We start from the raw sequence: 19123 nt of genomic DNA, 5'->3' as shown, positions 1-19123 counted from the left end.
TGATCAAAATAGCCTACTCATACTTCAGTTTACTTCACGTCATCCATCCACGTAAGTTATACATTTGAAATGCAAAAAAATGCAGCTACGGGGTAGTACACGTATTGCAAATATACAAAGAGAGAAAAAGTAATATGCATGTAGTACAAAGTTAAATAAAATAAAATCTATACAAAATGGAAACACAATACAATATAAGAACAGATTTACAAAAAATATATAAATTTAAGTAACAGAATATAGTCATTTAAGCAATAAGTCTATCCAGATCGCGTTTATTTACTTTTGAACAGTATGGCTTGGACGATATTGAGTTCACTAAATGTAGCACTATAAAAGTTATACACCTCTGCCATCTTATGGCCGTATGGAGGTAACGTTATCAACAGACTTCATTTTACGTTTTCCTGGAACCATGTTTAGGTGGGTCATAGGGCTTGCCTGTGTAAAAAAGTTAATTATCCTGATGTAACAACAAGCACTACATAAAGTAACATTTAAATTACAATTTCGAATTTGTTATGCAATAAAATATTGAATGATTTCACTTCGGTTCAATGTGTAGCAACAATCAATGTATTTTGGGCATTATAACATGTAGAATTAACAAATAACAATTGTACTTGTTTAATTAATCCATTTATTAACTTTTATTTACTTATATTGCTTATATACTTCTATTATTATATTTATTTCTACTATTTACAGAATGAGGTTAAAGAAAACCTATTTTTTAATAATCACAACGCTGTGTATATTACGGCCCTGTTTTAATGCAGAAACCTCTAAAATCAGGTCAAATAACCATGTAAACAATGAGCTGACAGTAGACCAATCATTTTCAAGCGTCGACGCAGTGACAGTCCCGCTTCTACATTTTACCCTGTCTGGTGTGATGACAGGATTTGCTCCACCTACCGTAGATGTAGCCACTAGCCAGCGCAAGCGCCGCCTTGTCCTGCCCCTCAACAATTGCTTACAGCTAACGTTAGGTTATGAAAAGACGAGCTTTTGATTCACGTTAATAGCGAGACGCGCGTAGTTTTACTTGACAATCGTAGCCACTAAGCACAGATTCTCTCTTAGTGATATTTCGCAAAACGTACGCGGTTTTAGCGCTGCCTGTGCACTTGAGTTTTTGGGCTTTGACGAAAGGTGAGTGAGAGAATGATCGAGTTCAATTTACAGCTGTTGTTGGTGTCAGTGTTTTGTTTGGATGGCTCGTGTGAATGTCTCTTTGTAGATGTTTTTTTTTTATATCTTTTGCCTGGCGTATGAAAAGGTCGATGGTGTTTGATGTTCTGCATGGAGCGCACAATTATGTTTATCTGTGCGGTCTGATTTTACAGCCAGAGTCTGACTACAGAAAAAAAATGTAACTTACACAGCGCAGATAAACAAGGTAGCCTACTAGGGATATCAAACACTGTTAATGCTATTACATAAACGATAAAACACTAATGCATATTTTACACATCGGGCTATCTGAATCGGAATGAATCTGCTCGATTGACAGGCTCTGTTTCAGTTTATCTCGTGGGAAATATTAGTTTTTCAGCTGCTTAACCTTTTGTGAATATGTGTAAAACGAACATCTAAGCAGTACAAGTCAACAAATCGATCCGATCTGTATTTTTAGTTTTGTGTGACATCATAAATGCTGTAAGCCAGGAGTTTGACTAGATATAACATTTGTAGGCTATATGTTCTGCATTATTTGCATGCTATTGCGAATAAAGTCATCTATTGCTGAGTTACAATAACCCATCAACCTTTAACTTCTCCCACATCCACATCCAACTGGACATCCTCTGCCTACTTTTCCCCAAAGATTTCAATGCAGACCACCCAGCACCACAGCAAGCTATTGGCTGCTTTCTTGGACTAAATGACTTTTTCTTCAAATGAAGAGTAACCTACTTTTTTTGGAAGAAGCCTTGTTTTTCTCTTGTTTGTCCTGAGGGCCATGCCTAAATATTTGAGAAAAAGAGAGAGTGAGGCCAAAATATCCCAGGCTGTTTAGCCTATTAAAGCAGAGCAAAGTGATGTCGTCATCTGAAGTTCTTTTCTCATAATCACTCAGCATTACAATCATAAAATAGAAGGCTGGCGGGAAATCTTCCTTCTTTTGCCCCTAAGGTCCCCTGCTTGTATGTGCAAATAAGCCTTTGTGAAGGCCATAGGCCCCTGTGTGCTGACTTTGTGATTTACAGGGTATAAAATATATCTGGTGGTCTTGTTTCTGGTTTATACACTAAAATTACTGTGCAATTTGAGAAATAGCCTGACTTCTTAAGCATTTAAAAACATCATTCTTTTTTTATTTAAATCACGCGGATAATGACATCAATCAGTTGTTATTCATGTTTATCCTGATTTTGTCTGATGCAATTAATTTCAGTGTTGAAAACACAACAGAGAGGGAGTTGTGTTCTGGCTGGTTGATGTAAATGTAAAGATAAAATAATCAAATCTAAACAATACAAAGCACATTCTTTAATGGGATTCGTTTTGACAAACTGAAAGGAAAAATCATTGAAATGTCACTTTGGCAAAACCTGTGAACATTCTATATTATATAATATACATTTAATACACTTCATAATGGAACTTGTATTCCTTTTACAGATACCGATTTAGAACTAATTATGACAACATCATGGAGTGATCGACTTCAGGACTATGCAGACCTCCCGGCAAACATGGATGGCCTGGCTATGAAGAAATACAGAAGAGAGGCCTACCATAGGTAAATCATAAGTATAGACTGACTATGACTGTCTTAGAGTGAAAGTGAAAAAAAGTGAAAGTGACCTATTTGTCAGATATGGTGACCCATACCCGAAATGTGACCTCTGCATTTAACCCATCCAGAGAGTAGTGAACACACACACAGCAAGTCGTGAACACACGTACACCTGGAGCAGTGGGCAGTTATCACTGCAGCGCCCGGGGAGCAAGTATGGGTAAGGTGCCTTGCACAAGGGCACCTCAGTCGTTACCCGCCGGCCCTGAGAATCGGCAACCTTCTGGTCACGAGTCTGACTCTCTAACCATTAGGCTACGATTGCCCCTATCAGTGCTAAACTTACAAAGATGTGTACTACATGAATTTGTTTGTGTGTCTTTATAGGACATAGGCGATGTAACTGTTTTTTCCCAGTGTTGCAGGTCTGATTGTATTTTGAATATATACTTGCACGTTTTATGTTTAGAGTATCATGTTGTTTGCAGTCCACTCATTTTAAGACAGCCCTATGAGTCGGTGCCAATAGCCCTGTGGTTAGTGTGCTGACATATAGAGCTCACCTGAGTCGACCCGAGTTTGATTCCCGTCTTGAGAGTCCTTTACTTAACCTGCTCTGCCCAGCGCTTTCCTGTCAACTGTTCTGTCCCAATAAAAGGTGTAAAACCTCTAAAAGACAGTATCAGAGTTCATAACAATTTGTATACAGTGTTTTACCTACTGTAAGCACATACTCCATATTTTTAAATTTTCATTACGAATGTTTAGACAGCGACTTCTATAAATTGGGATTTTGAGCTAACTAATTATAGCCCAAACCCTGCAGCTGTGGTTCAGACTACACACTGGGAATGGGCACAACAGAACACGTGACTTTGAACATAGAAGCTTGTGCAATGGTTAACCCCACAAAAATAGTTTGTCCTGAGAACGTCTCGGTTACATTTGTAACCTCGGTTCCCTGATGGAGGCAACGAGACGTTGTGTCGAACCGACAGATGGGGTTCGTCCCTGAGAACCAATCGCTTCCGACTACTTAGAAAAGGCCAATGAAAATTGGCGAATGAAATTTGCATGCCGGACTCCGCCCCCGGAAATCCGGTATAAAAGGGAGACGGCGTGCTTCATTCATTCACCTTTTGTTCTGAGGAGCCTGAGACCTCTCACGACTGCTGCAGAGGACAGCACGTGTTGTGGCAAGGAGGACACAATGTCTCGTTCCCTCCATCAGTGAACCGAGGTTACAAACGTAACCGAGACGTTCCCTTTCTGTCGGTCTCTCGACGTTGTGTCGAACCGACAGATGGGGTTCCAATGGAAAACGCCAAAACACTGTGCCCTGTCACAATCTCAACGAAGCGACGGTGACAGGCCTGGGCGTGTCAGCCGAGAGCGCTACCGCGAAATTGTAACCTACCAGTGGGTAGGTAGGGGGTCCCAGAGCTTCCTTGAAAGGTGGGAAAGCCCCTACCTTCGGCCTCACAGGCGGCGGCCTTGTTTCTCTAACAGCGAGAAGCCGCCCGGAACCGTAAGGCCACTGGGTAAGCGCTACTTCCTCAAGTGGGGGATGCGCTACAGAGACCACATCCTACCGCAGGGAGGAGTCTAGTGGAGATACCACATGGTCTCACCGATAGGGGAGAACTCATGGGAAGAAAGTGCGGCTGAAGAGTAAACCGGTCCACTTGGGGAGGTCATGGGTTACCAAGGTGGGAACCAACATGAGGATACATCAGACGGAACTGCCCTACTGGGGGGTTGCAATGTCTGGTAGCACTAGGTCCGGTTAGAGCTATGATGCGAATAACTCCGGGAACCCGGCCTAAGGGGCAGGGCTGCTCTGCCCAGCCCGCCCCAGAAGGTGCTTGCTTAGTGATGGATGGAGTGCCTGTTCTTCGCCCAGTGGGGAAAGAAGGGAGGTTGGATCAGTATACTGACTCACCCGAGAGAGGGGGAAAAGAACCAATACACTGCGTTCCAAATTATTATGCAAATTGGATTTAAGTGTCGTAAACATTTAATTTTATATTGTTCAATTAAACTTATGGATGGTATTGTGTCTCAGTGCTCTTTGGATCACTGAAATCAATCTCAGACACCTGTGATAAGTAGTTTGCCAGGTGAGCCCAATTAAAGGAAAACTACTTAAGAAGGACGTTCCACATTATTAAGCAGGCCACAGGTTTTAAGCAATATGGGAAAGAAAAAGGATCTGTCTGCTGCCGAAAAGCGTCAAATAGTGCAATGTCTTGGACAAGGTATGAAAACATTAGATATTTCACGAAAACTTAAGCGAGATCATCGTACTGTGAAGAGATTTGTGGCTGATTCAGAGCACAGAAGGGTTCGTGCAGATAAAGGCAGAATGAGGAAGGTTTCTTCCAGACAAATTCATCGGATTAAGAGAGCAGCTGCAAAAATGCCATTGCAAAGCAGCAAACAGGTATTTGAAGCTGCTGGTGCCTCGGGAGTCCCGAAAACCTCAAGGTGTAGGATCCTCCAGATGCTTGCAGTTGTGCATAAACCTACTATTCGGCCACCCCTAACCAATGCTCACAAGCAGAAACGGTTGCAGTGGGCCCACACATACATGAAGACTAATTTTCAAACAGTCTTGTTTACTGATGAGTGCCGTGCAACCCTGGATGGTCCAGATGGATGGAGTAGTGGATGGTTGGTGGATGGCCACCATGTCCCAACAAGGCTGCGACGTCAGCAAGGAGGTGGCGGAGTCATGTTTTGGGCTGGAATCATGGGGAGACAGCTGGTGGGCCCCTTTAGGGTCCCTGAAGGTGTGAAAATGAACTCTGCAAGGTATGTAGAGTTTCTGACTGAGCACTTTCTTCCATGGTACAAAAAGAAGAACCATGCCTTCCGTAGCAAAATCATCTTCATGCATGACAATGCACCATCTCATGCTGCAAAGAATACCTCTGTGTCATTGGCTGCTATGGGCATAAAAGGAGAGAAACTCATGGTGTGGCCACCATCCTCCCCTGACCTCAACCCTATTGAGAACCTTTGGAGCATCCTCAAGCGAAAGATCTATGATGGTGGGAGGCAGTTAGCATCAAAACAGCAGCTCTGGGAGGCTCTTCTGACATCCTGCAAAGAAATTCAATCAGAAACTATCCAAAAACTCACAAGTTCAATGGATGCAAGAATTGTGAAGGTGATATCAAAGAAGGGGTCCTATGTTAACATGTAACTTGCCCTGTTAGGATGTTTTTGATTGAAATAGCTTTTGATTTCAGTAAATATGACCTCCTAATGCTGCAAATTCAACAATTGACCATTTTCAGTTTTTTACAACCTATGAAATGTTTTCAGACTCTGTTGTGCATAATAATTTGGAACAGTGCATTTTGAGTTTTTCATTTTTTAAATAAATACTGTTGTCAGTGGGAGGTTTGTTCAATAAAATTCCAAATGTACCCTAACTGTTGATTACTTGAAAATTATACTGACTGTCATTTGCATCGACAAATTAGGAAAACCAGAGAAAGATATCATTTGCATAATAATTTGGAACGCAGTGTATAGGCATACACCCTACCAGTTGCCGGTCCTACATGTTGCCATGCAGGACACGGGCTGACACCGGCTCTACGCGGAGGTTGTAGAACCTCGTGAAGGTGTTGGGTGTAGCCCAACCCGCAGCTCTGCATATGTCTGTGAGAGAGGCGCCACGTGCCAGTGCCCACGGGCGATTTAGGGATTGGTAAGATGCCTTGACAGCATCCACAATCCAGTGGGCCAACCTCTGCTTGGAGACAGCTCTCCCCTTCTGCTGACCTCCGAAACAGACAAAGAGCTGATCCGAGCTCCTGAAGCTCTGTGTGTGGTCTAAGTAAAGGCGCAGCGCGCATACTGGACACAACACGGACGGGGTTGGGTCTTCCTCCCAAGTGGGGAGCGCCTGTAAGTTCACCACCTGGTCCCGAAAAGGAGCGATGGGAACCTTGGGCACGTAGCCGGGCCGAGGTCTCAGGATAACGTGAGAATCCCTGGGTCCGAACTCTAGGCAGTCAGGGGACACGGAGAATGCCTGTAGGTCCCCTACCCTCTTGATGGAGGCGAGCGCCATAAGGAGAACCGTCTTCATCATGAGATGAGGAAGAGCTGCATCCCCTAGGGGCTCGAAGGGGGGCCTGGTGAGACCTGTCAGGGCTACATCCAGGTCCCAAGAGGGTATGGAGCACGGACGAGGCGGATTCCGCCTCCTAGTGCCCCTTAGGAACCTAATGACCAGGTCGTGCTGCCCTAGAGACTTCCCAGCAACTGAGTTGTGATGAGCGGCAATGGCGGCTACATACACTTTCAGTGTGGAGGGGGAGAGGTTAGTCTCGAGTCTCTCTTGTAGGAAGGACAGCGCGGACCCGAACTCCGTGGGTCTTCTCACACCAGGTCGAGAAGAGGCGCCACTTGTAGGCGTACAGTCGCCTAGTGGCTAGTGCCCTTGCATGCCAAATGGTATCGTCTTGGTTACGGATGTAACCTCGGTTCCCTGATGGAGGGAACGAGACGTTGTGTCGAACCGACAGAATGGGGTTTGTCTTGAGAACCTATCATCTTCTGAGTATTTAGAAAAGGCCAATGAAAATTGGCGAATGAAATTTTCATGCCGGTCTCCTCCCCGGATGTCTGGGTATAAGAGGGAAGCCGGCGTGCTCATTCATTCACCTTTGGTCTGAGGAGCCTAAAGCATCCTCCCCCGACCGCTGGGGTGGGCAGTACGGATTCCTTGCCGGGGGAAGTCCCCCGGGGAGGAGATCGGCTCTGCTGTTTTTCCTGCCTTCCTGTCTGAATGAGAGTGCTGAGGGCTGGTGTTTATACTCGACATGACGCAACGTCGAGTTTGCCATTCACCGTCGTGCAGAGGGTGGGAGCGGCTGTGATAACCCCGGAGGTGGCCAGCAGATGGAGAGACGGGGCAGGATCCGTCCCTATCCGACTACCCAGCGATGTGGCTGGGGTCGGGCCCAATGGTAGCCTCGATCCCCCTGAGGTCTTCCCATGAGGGCCGCTTCGCCGCGGCCTGATGGGGCGATGGTCTCCACTTCGCTGTCGCCTCCAGGGGGGCCGCCTGAGTGGGGGGCGCCAGAGCTGGAGGGCGTCGAAGAGGACCAGGGCTGCCGGGAAGCAGACATTGCATGGGACTCGACGACCGAGGCGGCCGAGTCGCGGCACGGAGGACTGCCTTTTTACTGTCGAGAACCCTCCGGGGGAGGCCGCATGCGGGTCTCGCGCCCCCCCCCCGAGGGGGGGGGTGTCGGGGCCGCCGTGGCTCGACAGTAACACCAACCAGCCCCCCCCCCTTGCGAGACGAGTGTGTCGAGAAAGCGGACCTTCTCGGCATTACTCATCTGCGCAAGGATCGTCCAGAGGAGTTTCTCATGGACCACAAGTGTGGACATCGTCCGACCCAGGGCCCGCGTGGTCACCTTGGTCGCCCGTAGAGCGAGGTCGGTGGCGGCGCGGAGTTCCTGCATACGCGCTGAGTCGGTCTTACCCTCGTGGAGCTCTCTCAACACCCTGGCCTGGCAGGAGCCATAGCATGGAGAGAGGAGGCAGCTTGGTCCGCCGCAATGTAAGCTCTCGCCACCAGAGATGCCGAGACACCACATGCCTTGGACGGGAGTCTAGGTCGCCCCCCCAGGTGGCCGCTGCCTACGGGCACGAGCACCGCAGCGGCATACTCCACCTGGGGGACAACAATGTATCCTCCAGCTGTCTCAACCTCGAGGGAAGAGAGGGTGACTGAACTTTGTTTGACGTAAAACGTGCCGGAAAGGGGCATTCCAGGTCTTACCAAGTTCCTCATGAACTTCCGGTAAACACTGCACTGGGGGCGGGCGCGGCTCAGAGCCGCGCACAAACTCGAGGCACCATGTAACCAGCCGCGAGCGCCGGGAAAGGCAGTGCGGGCACTGCAACCCAACACTCACGGCGGCCCGGGAAAGCATGGCTGACATCTCGACGTCCGCTTCTTCCTGGGCTCGACCCCCTGAGGGAGGGAGCCCATGGAATCGTCGGAGTCGGATGGCAGTACGTCACCCCCCGATGCTGCAAGAGACCTCTCAGCATCACGCATCGTGTCCGAATACGTGATTGAGGAATAAGACGGCGGACCGTCTCCTGGGGAACGGACAAACGAGCGAGACCAGGACCAGGGCTGCTGGGAAGCAGAGGGTGCACGGGATCTCGACGGCCAGGGGGCGGCCGAGTCGCGGCGGGGGAGGATATGCTTGATATCCTCTGTCTGCTCCTTTTACTGTCGAGACAAACAGCCCCCCCTTGCGAGATGGGTGCGTCGAGAATGCAGACTTTCTCGCAACCCATCTGTGCAAGGTTTGGCCAGAGGTGTCTCTCCTGGACCACATGTGTGGACATCGCCCGACCCAGGGCCCGCGCGGTCACATTGGTCGCCCGTAGAGCGAGGTCGGTGACGGCGCGGAGTTCCTGCATAAGCGCTGGGTCGGTCTTACCCTCGTGGAGCTCTCTGAACGCCTTGGCCTGCAGGATGGCCATAGCGTGGAGAGAGGGGACAGCTTGGCCCGCAGCAGAGTAAGCTCTCGACATCCTGGATGCCGAAAGCCTACGTGCTTTGGACGGGAGTCTAGATCGAGCCCTAGGGTAACTCAACGTATCCTCTAGCTGCCCCACCATCGAGGGAAGAAAGGGTGATGGAACTAGTTGACGTGCACGCGCCGAAGGGGGCGTTCCAGGTCATACTAAGTTCCTCATGCACTTCCGGGGAAACACGGCACTGGGGCGAGTACGGCATGGAGCCGCTCTCAAACCCGAGGTACCATGTATCCAGCCGCGAGCATTGGGAGAGGCAGTGGCTGACATTTCGACGTCCGCTTCTTCCTGATCTCGACCCCCCGAGGGAGGGAGCTTCAAGGAATCGTCGGAGTCTGATGCCAGTAAGTCACCCTCCGATGCTGCAACAGACATCTCATCATCACGTACCATGTCCGATACGTGATTGAGGAACAAGATGGTGGGACCATCTCATGGGGAACGGTCAGACTAGCAAGACGAGGTGCGAACGGTCCGCGAGCCAGTGGCTGACGTATTAGCGCTCACAGTAATCCTCATATTACCCTCGCTGCTCGCCGTAGCGGGCGGCAGGGTCGTAGTCCTGCCGTCACGGAACGGGAAGCAGACGAGGTGGTGGCTGAGCCCCGTGGCAACACAGCCACCCGTGACGCAACGTCTGAATCGTCAATCGTCAATCGCAACCGCCAGTGCGGGCAGGACGTATCCACAAGGGCTGCCCCAGCATACTGGAAGCAGACCTCGTGTCCGTCCCCCTCCTCGATGAGCGTGTTGCACCCACGAGAACAGCGGGACATGCCACGCTGGAGAAATTTGCTCTTTTAGAATGTAGACGGTGTGGCACCGTCTGCTAGCTCGAACACCTCTGGAACCGCCGAGACGCCCAGGGGAAGTCGCCGCAGGAAGGAACTGTCCGCTGCACCATGTCGTAGAACCGGCAATTTGGAGTTGCTAAGTAGTAGCGAGAGTTGATCTTCATAAGTGAAGGCTCCGAAGAACAAAAGGTGAATGAATGAAGCACGCTGTCTCCCTTTTATACCCGGATTTCCGGGGGCGGAGTCCGGCATGCAAATTTCATTCGCCAATTTTCATTGGCCTTTTCTAAGTAGTCGGAAGCGATTGGTTCTCAGGGACGAACCCCATCTGTCAGTTCGAAACAACGTCGAGAGACCGACAGAAAGGGAACTGCTTTGCATTTCTATTATGCAATCACCTTTTCAAAAAGCTTTTCTCCTTCACACATGTACAAGATTTTAGATCATACATGACTTTCATTATTCAACCAAAGGTTATATCTGTAAGAGGGAATAGTTTACTCCTGCATCTCTTTTATATGAACTTTGACCAAACATTTTACTGTAGTGAAGCCACAACCTCACTGTCTGTTTCCATTACCTAGATAAGATAAGATAATATAAGAAAATGTAAATGTCAGCTTCATGGCAAGAATTCCACTCTCTGTACAATCTAGCTGAGGTCCAAAGTCAGAGGTCTTATCTGTCCCACCCTTTTGCCAACTCTGTGAAGCTTTGTTTTGGTATTCAGCCCTCTAATCTTCTTAAACTGCAGAATATACAACATAGAAACAGGATTACGTGTCTGAAGTACCGTATATTAATGCCACAAAGTGTGTGTCCCTTGTTGTGGTTTAGCCTAATACAGAACAGAGCAACAGTGAGGCTCCATTTGAGATACAAGAGTAATCTGTTTAATAGCTGTCTCCAAATAGTGATTCACACTCTGTTACCTGAGTGCCCGCCTGGTTCTTCCTACTGTCTACTTGATTGTTCTAGATGTCTTTAAAGGGAAGCAAACAACCCCCAGTTCAACAACGGGCACAAAAACAGAGAATACTATAGAACTGGCACAATCATTTTTGCAACAAGTCAGAAATTCAATGGCAAGAAAGCATAGAGAGGGGTGTATTGTTCGAGCTTGGGGGGTAACAGTATGAACTGGGAAATAGGCTTGACAATTCAGCCATAGCAGTGACATCCTCTCTCAGAATGCAGCGTGTTTCCTACCTGGCAAAGGGAATCATGGGATGTAGTCCAATGTTGTGCAACAACAAGGTAGGATCGATCAAAGTAGTTTAACCAGAAGGTATTTTGTTTCAAATTTTCCCTCTCTTTTTTATTTTTTTAGATGTTACAAAGCAACTTTTGTTTCACCTGTTTAGCACCGATGGTAATTTTCAAATGCTCTTTTTTATCGATTGTTTTCGGAAATAATCGTACAGCTAAGACTCTTTGAAGATATGAAGTATGCAATAGGGGTTGAACGACCTCAGATAACACCCCTATTATGTGATGAAAGTCGCGGTCGACTAGTCGATGACATCATTAATTACTAAAACTAATTTTAGTAAGGAACACATCAGATAATCAACCTAATTACATGGGAGGAGCACACCCAGTAACCAATTAACCAAGGGGTATAAATTCACATCACTTATCTCTGTTCTTCTACAGCTTTGTAGCATCACTCCACCACCCCCTTCGTTGCTCTGGGTCGAGTTTTGGTCTCGGGGCTGAATCCCGGGCTCAGAGCCCTCCCCTTGGACAGCAAGCCAAATACTCATAACCCTTCCTATTCATTATATGTAAGTGTGAACTTGTGAATTGCAACAAGCTTTGATGGGTGTGGGCAGTAATACACTTGTGTGTGCGTGCAGGCTGCTGGAGAATGGCCTCTAAATATATAGTATCTAAATACACATAAACTGCTGTTCATCTATTGCACAAGAGCAACAACAACTAAACCAAAATAATACTATTTTAATAGGTAGGTCGGTGGTAGCGGGGCTATGTAATAAAAGAGCAGCAGGTGGACTAAAGCACGTGCGCACCCATTGCCAACAAATCACAGACATATGACTCAGTTTCACTCCGCGTGCGGTTCATGTCCGGCATCTTTTAGCGCTGGGACCGCTCCATCTATCTGTTTCAAACGATCTCCAAATCCAGCATTATATCCACCGTTTACATAACATTCCTCACCAAAATGCAGTGAACAAACAAACTCAGCTGAACTCCGTGATTGCAGTGCTCTCCCTTTCTTGCGCCAGCTGGTTGACGTGTGCGCATGCTCCTTCTCCAATTCTCCTTGGTTGACGCGTGGGCGTGCTCTTTCATCTCACTCTCGCGGGTTGACGTGTGGGCTTGCTTTTCCGGGAGAATTGTCCAATAAGGGACTAAGAAAAGTTGTTACGAAACGTATTTTCATGTTCAAAAACAACTTTATGAAACCTACACTAACTCTGGGGGAGTGTAACGAGCTCAGAAATACTACGTCATACGTCCAACTCGTTTTTGACAAGTTGACCATGTCAAGCATGAGAAGCCAGCCGTTCAAATATTGTAAAGAAGTCAGAATGCATGAAACACTGTTGCACATCCCCTTTAATAGACTTGTTTGGAATACTTCCGAATATTCTAAAAATTATTGTTTGGTATCAACAGACTTCTAACTCTTTCACCTTCTTTCCCAGAGTTTTTGTGAACCGAAGTTTGGCCATGGAAAAGATCAAATGCTTTGGCTTTGATATGGATTACACTTTAGCAGGTAAGATGCCCCCCTGCTTATTACTTTATAAGGTTTAACTTTTTTTCATCAACTTATTTAATACTTCCTGGAACTTTGTTTCCAGTCAAACACCCTTTCTATGTCTACAGTACCAGAAACATAGTGATTCACCAAAACCTCAGTGTTCCTATGTATGGGTGTCACTTAAAAATATTTATTAGTATACAGTAGTTATTTCAACCCATGGTTGGGTCACAAAGGGACAAACATAACAATTGTTATGAGTGTATAGTCTCAAAAAAAGGCAGCAACACTTTTGCTCAGAATCTCAGGGTAAACATACAGTAGAATACCTGAGTATATTTAGCCACTCTTGTCTGGTTCTGGAATTTGAAAAACCAAGGTGATGTCTTTCAGTAGACTAGGTGCTCTGTTTTATGTGATCTAAAAGCTAGAAAGGAATTTAGTCCTTCTGAGTAAGACCATTAACATCAAATTACTGCTTAATTTATTTATGAAATTTGGGTCAGCCAAACACCTGAAATTCGAGAAGGTTTAGTTCTTTAAGATGGAGGCAATGCACTGGGTTTTTAAAATCCCAGTGATTTTTTTGTTATTGCTAGTGGCGGATAAGATCCGTACTAAATCTCGGCTGTGAGCCCTGAAAAAGCAGGTCAGTTCTTTGACAGTTCAAATTGGATGACTCTGAAGAGGTGGATCGCATGTACCATTGCCAGGAGATAATGTGGCTTAAGCAGAATTCTGTGACCACAGAATTCTTTACAGCTTGCCATAACCATGTGCAAATGTTTACAAGTATGAAACCTATATTTCTTTCTCGCCCCCGATCAGGTTGCAACCACAGAGTTCAAGAGGTCTTCAAATATTCAAACCGATCCAACAACAAGAAAATAAGCAAATACTCGTTGCCAAGGGTTTAAATTAATACATCAAAAATAGGTTTTAGGTACTGTTTTTTAAAATAGATTCTTTCACACTGTTCCAACGTTAATAGTTGTTTCATTTTCCCTCTAATGAAATCTGAATTATATGGAAATGAATTAGCCAAATGAAGACACAACATACAGTAAAGTATATGCTTTGTGAAGTCCAAAGTCAACCAAAGGCCAAATGCTGTCAGGGCAATCTTTATGAGTGAAGAGTATGTTCACATAAATTTTGTTTTCTAGCTAAAGGTAACCTGAGCTATGAACTCCAACCAGACTTCATACCCTCTGCTGACCACCCATGCATGTTTGCTTGGGCAGTGTAATTATCTGTCCAGCAGTGTGTTTGCTTGTGCATGAGGAATCTTCATGGCCTTGAGTGGCCTTAAGCTGATTTACAGGCTTTGACAGTGTAGAGCAAATGAGAAATATAGGACATTGTGTAAATGAGCATGGAAAAATGATGAAGATTAAACTCTCTCTGACTTCAGTTTTAATTGGTTATGATATATATTTGTTCTGCTTCAGTCCCTGCAGAATTTAAAGCATAATCAAACAAACTCCGGCAACTTGCAAAATTTAGAGATTGTCGCAGATTTTCCACATAATTTGGCCGAAGACTCGCCATGTGTTGTCATCACATTGCGCATTCCGTCAAAACTTGCTCCAAAAGTCAAGCAGAAATACTATAGAAGGAAGATAGAAGGGTCTGTAACACTTACAAATTGCTTACAACATCCATTGCCATCTATTTAAAAAAAACTAGCCTCTGGTCTCCTTTCCTTCGGTCCGCTGAAGCGTTAGCATTAGCCAGGGTTCCAGACTTACTTTTTTACTAGGAGCACTGTTGTCCATGACTGAAATTTTTAGGAGCAAAGCAGAAAATGTAGGGGCACACCTTAAATCAGCCTGCAATGCAATTATTGACATTTCCCCCCCAAATAGCTGTATTATTGACAAATACGTTGATAATAAATAGACTTAACTCACAGAAATTAGAATGTTTTTTGCCGCTGCAAAATTAAGGATTTTTGGCTGCAGAAATCACAAAAAAATCTCTGGAAAATCCTGTGGGGACTGCTTTATTCAGCTTAACTGAGGTGCTTTGTTGGTCTTAACTTGCCACAAGGCTGGTTTCTAATGGTAATGTCAGCTGATCCGGCTAGACCAGTTAAACCAGCTGAACAACAGTTTTGCTAAGCTTGGAGATAACGTAAGACCTGAAAGCCACTTTAGGGTGATTTTATCAGGAATGTGAATGTAAGTACTAGTATTAACAACTTTGTAACTGAGAATGCTTTGCACGCTGTGCTGCCCCTTCGCGCGCTGGTACTTTGTTTATTTGTTTTTGTCTGAGGTGAATGTTGTGTTTTCTGGATACTATGGTACACTCAAGACAGCTTCTGAATACATTCCGGATACTTTCTTTAGATACTACCCCACTGCAAAGTGTAAATTCCGAACTGGATCAAAACCGACCTGTTTCTGGTGATCACATTCAACGAATCTGTTGCGAGCTCTCTCTAGGGCTGTCACGGTTATGAAATTTGATTGACGATTAATTGTCTAATAAATCATTGCGATTATGGCGATTAATTGTCTGTTTTAGGGCTTTGACGATTATGACGATTAATTGTCTGTTTTTGAGCTTTGACATTTAATTCTCATGCATTTTTGATTCAGCGATTGAAACGACCATATTGTTCTGAATACAAGACTATGTTTTTTTCTTGGAAATACATCGGAAAAAATTGGGTCATCATATATTTAAGGTTTAGGCTTTTACCTGTCAATAATACAACTGCCAAATACTTGTAAATGAAGCAAATTGATCAGGGGTGAATTGAAGCCTCCATTAAAATACTACCAGTCATAGAAAAGCTTCTAGTCTGTTTTTTTCTCACTTGCAAGACTACAATAAAATTTTACTTGTGTGTTAGTGAAATTTTGGTAGACTGGTTTTCACACTTAGATTTGCTTAAATAATATGAAATTGTACTGCAGGTAATTTGTATGTTTTAGCTTTTTTTTTAAGTGATTGTGTTGTGGTGGTACATTTTACAAGTATTACCATGCTTTAGTAACAATATATACACTAAAATATGCAATATGCAGATACACTACAGCTCCCCCTAGTGTCTTCTATAGAGATGTACAATAATCGTGATGATCTGAAACCATCGCGATGAGGTCAAACAATCGCGATGAGATGATTATTTAATAATCATGACAGCCTTAGCTCTCTCTGTGCCGTCCTTATCATACCTGACATCCGATAGAGTGAGTATCCACTCCCTTTATCGTTTGTTTCATCGGCATTGTTTATATTCCGTGGTTCGGTTGGGAAGCCTTCTTTTCAGTGAAATACTAGATGCAGGCTCAACTGTTCTGGCTAACGCAGACAGTAAGTTGTGTATGGGTTCTTGACATTTATATAGATCAGTGGTTCTTGATCGATCTCTAGCCATGTCGCTATGTAAATGTTTTCAAGTTTTTGCCACCTGGTTTTTGTGTTTGTGTTTTGGCTTGATCTTGATTGATTTTGATAAAATGGTCTCCTCTGATAAGACTCTTAAGGACTCATGAACTCTAAAAAGTTTTTCTCCTTTCCTTCTAAACACTTATGAATGGTGTAAACAACTCAAAATTTTGCGGCACCCATGATACATATACCATTCACGAAAAAGGTACAATGCTTCCTATTATTTTTCTGCAAATGACATTCCTGTGATCTGGACTGATAATTGCCCATCTCATAAACCTTCACGATCAGTTATGAAAATCTGAAGGCGCTAACTGCTGACCCTGAGTATGGTAACAATGGCTATGCGTTATCGAACAAGTGTTGTGCTCTGCTGTACATTCCTTCCTTGACTGATAAAGCATCAGTGCTGTATGATATTATAACCAATACGAACTTGGATATACTTTTCCTAACCGAGACCTGGCAAGTACCCAATGACTTTCTTAATCTTAACCTACTGACACCGCCTGGCTATATATATTTTTCTAAACCGCGTCCACATCCCAGGGCTGGAGGACTGGCAGTTGTCTCCCGTGAAAACATCAAACTATCTCAGATTGAGCTTCATGATGTGAATGGGCACATATTTTGCAAAATTCACTTTTATAATGTGTTAAAACATTGATACGTGTCCAGTGTCTGTAAACAAGCAGTCTAAAATGTTACAAAATGTGCTCACTCCTTTTTTAATAATTTGCATAATTCAAAAACCCTGTTGGTAAAAGCAAAGATTTGAATTCTGCCATTAATGTTGTCACTCAACGGCAAAGCCCGCCCAGCAGTGGTGACGATCTGCCATATTTGCTTAGACACAGTCCCATGTGGGAAGTACAACAGTCGCCATTGTTAGATCGTCACTGGAGCTACACAATGTCTGCGCCACGGAGGCACTACAGTTGTTCTGTATTAGGATGTACCGACCAGCATAACTGTCTCCATAGACTCCCGCAAGCTGAGTTATAGAGAACAGCATGGTTAAATTTCATTTATGAAGGCAATGTCCCGCTGAGAATCGGTAAAGTATTTCACGTTTCCGTCAATCATTGCACGCCACACTGCTTCACAAATGAGGGCCAGTACAACGCTGGATTTTCAACGAGGTTGCTACTGAAACCGGGAGCAATACCAACAGTTCGTGCCCAGTCCTCATATCCAGCAGAAGCAGTATCACACCTCACATTGTTGCTGATTAGTCTTTCAAAATTGCCACTCTTAATGGGCTTGTTATCGCGCTATATTGGTAATGTTGCTAACAATAGAAGTACAGCATCTAACTGTATTTATTGACGCTGCCCTAACATGCTGTCGGGCTTATCGTAAACAACAAGTAAGTGTGACAGTGCATGATAGAACAATGTTGAAAGCATAGTATAACTGTAGTAACGCTAAATTATACCTGCTCGACCTCCATGCAGCATTTATTCTCTGGCTCTGTAGGCATTTTACTGCAATTCCCACACGAGCACCTGCACAGCGATTTATACATTATCATGACAGACCATGCTAATGCTTATCGATCACTTGAAGAACGTTCATTTCACAATAACTGCAAAATTACAACTACCCATTCGGAAACGTCCTGTTCCATTCTTAAGGTTGTCACTTCTTCTCGTGTCTCCATCAGTGTCAGACTCCAGTTAGTACATATAGGGCTGAACACCACTAACAATTCCTGACATTTTGATGTTTTGTTTTGGCCGGTACGCATCAATACGAGTTCCTGAAACTCCGCCCTCCTCTGGAGACAGGGCTGGGACGAAAAGCTCATTAACATTTAAAGAGATATAAGCAAAATCGGTGTTTTTAAACACACTCAAAAACGGGCAACTTCACATGCTATAATAAATGATCCGCTGGGTATTTTGAGCTAAAACTTCACATACACACTCTGGGGACACCAGAGACCATTCGAACAACCTCTCCTTTAAAAATGACTGGTCAAACGCCGCTGGCTGTGCTTTTAAAGGCGCAGTTCTTGATTAACAGCGGCCACTAGCGTTGTATTATAGATTTGCCATGAATCACTCAGTCCAAACACGACGGTGGCCACCACAGTACAAAAAGATGTCGTTCTCATGTTGATGCAGGGAAGAGATTTTGCGGTCATTTGAAAGACTGTAGAAAGAGCTATGTCTTATGTATTACATAAAATAAAAGATTTGTGGATTTTAAGTTTAAAAAGGACAAAAGTCAGGCAGGAGCTAGGACCTGTGTTAATACAGTGGCTTGCAAAAGTGTTCAACCCCCTTCATTTTATTCACATTTTGTTATGCTGCAGCCTCTTAAAATACTTCAAATGATTATTTTTTTACATTAATCTACACTCCATGCACAATAATGACAAAACAAAAAACTGATTTTTGACAGCTTTGCAAATTTATTAAAAATAAAAAACAAAAATGAGTACATTGGATAAGTATTCACACCCTCAACTCAGAAAATGGTTATAGCCAGAGGTGGGTAGAGTAGCCAAAATCTTTACTCAAGTAAAAGTACAAGTAACTAGAGAAATTGTTACTCAAGTAAAAGTAAAAGTCACTATTTTAAAAATTACTTGAGTAAAAGTAAAAAAGTATGCAATGAAAAAACTACTCAAGTAGTTAGTTACTTAGTTACTTTGTATCTCAACTCAACTCAACTTTATTTATATAGCGCTTTTACAATTTTCATTGTTACAAAGCAGCTGTACATGAGACATATTGACTATAAGCAAAATAATTAAAGTTGTACCTGCAGAAACAAGAAAAGGTTGAAAACAGAAGACAGACATACCCACATACAAAACACTCCACACACACAATATGCACACGTACTAAC

General features: G+C 44.4%; 1 protein-coding gene across 9 annotated transcripts in view; it reads left to right on the top strand.

Annotated features, from left to right (window-relative positions):
- Positions 1–905: 905 nt before the first annotated feature.
- nt5c2b (5'-nucleotidase, cytosolic IIb) overlaps positions 906–19123 on the top strand; it is a 155192-nt gene continuing 136974 nt past the window's right edge. For 5 of the 9 annotated variants that reach the window (XR_008962757.1, XR_008962756.1, XR_008962758.1 and 2 more), the window contains exons 1-3: positions 908–1155; positions 2629–2749; positions 12801–12874. Coding sequence is in view for 5 of the 9 variants with exons in the window: in XM_057330993.1 (XP_057186976.1) it covers positions 2649–2749; positions 12801–12874 (175 nt within the window). In the remaining 4 variants the exon portion in view is untranslated. Of the gene's footprint in view, positions 1156–2628; positions 2750–11781; positions 11913–12800; positions 12875–19123 lie in introns of those variants that run through there. The other 4 variants (XM_057330994.1, XM_057330990.1, XR_008962759.1 and 1 more) reach the window with 3 other exon arrangements.

This window comes from Triplophysa rosa, linkage group LG4, assembly GCF_024868665.1.
Source record: "Triplophysa rosa linkage group LG4, Trosa_1v2, whole genome shotgun sequence".
Taxonomy (NCBI): Eukaryota; Metazoa; Chordata; class Actinopteri; order Cypriniformes; family Nemacheilidae; genus Triplophysa; species Triplophysa rosa.
Note: the sequence above shows the minus strand (reverse complement) of the source record. Positions and strands in the feature narration are given on the sequence as shown.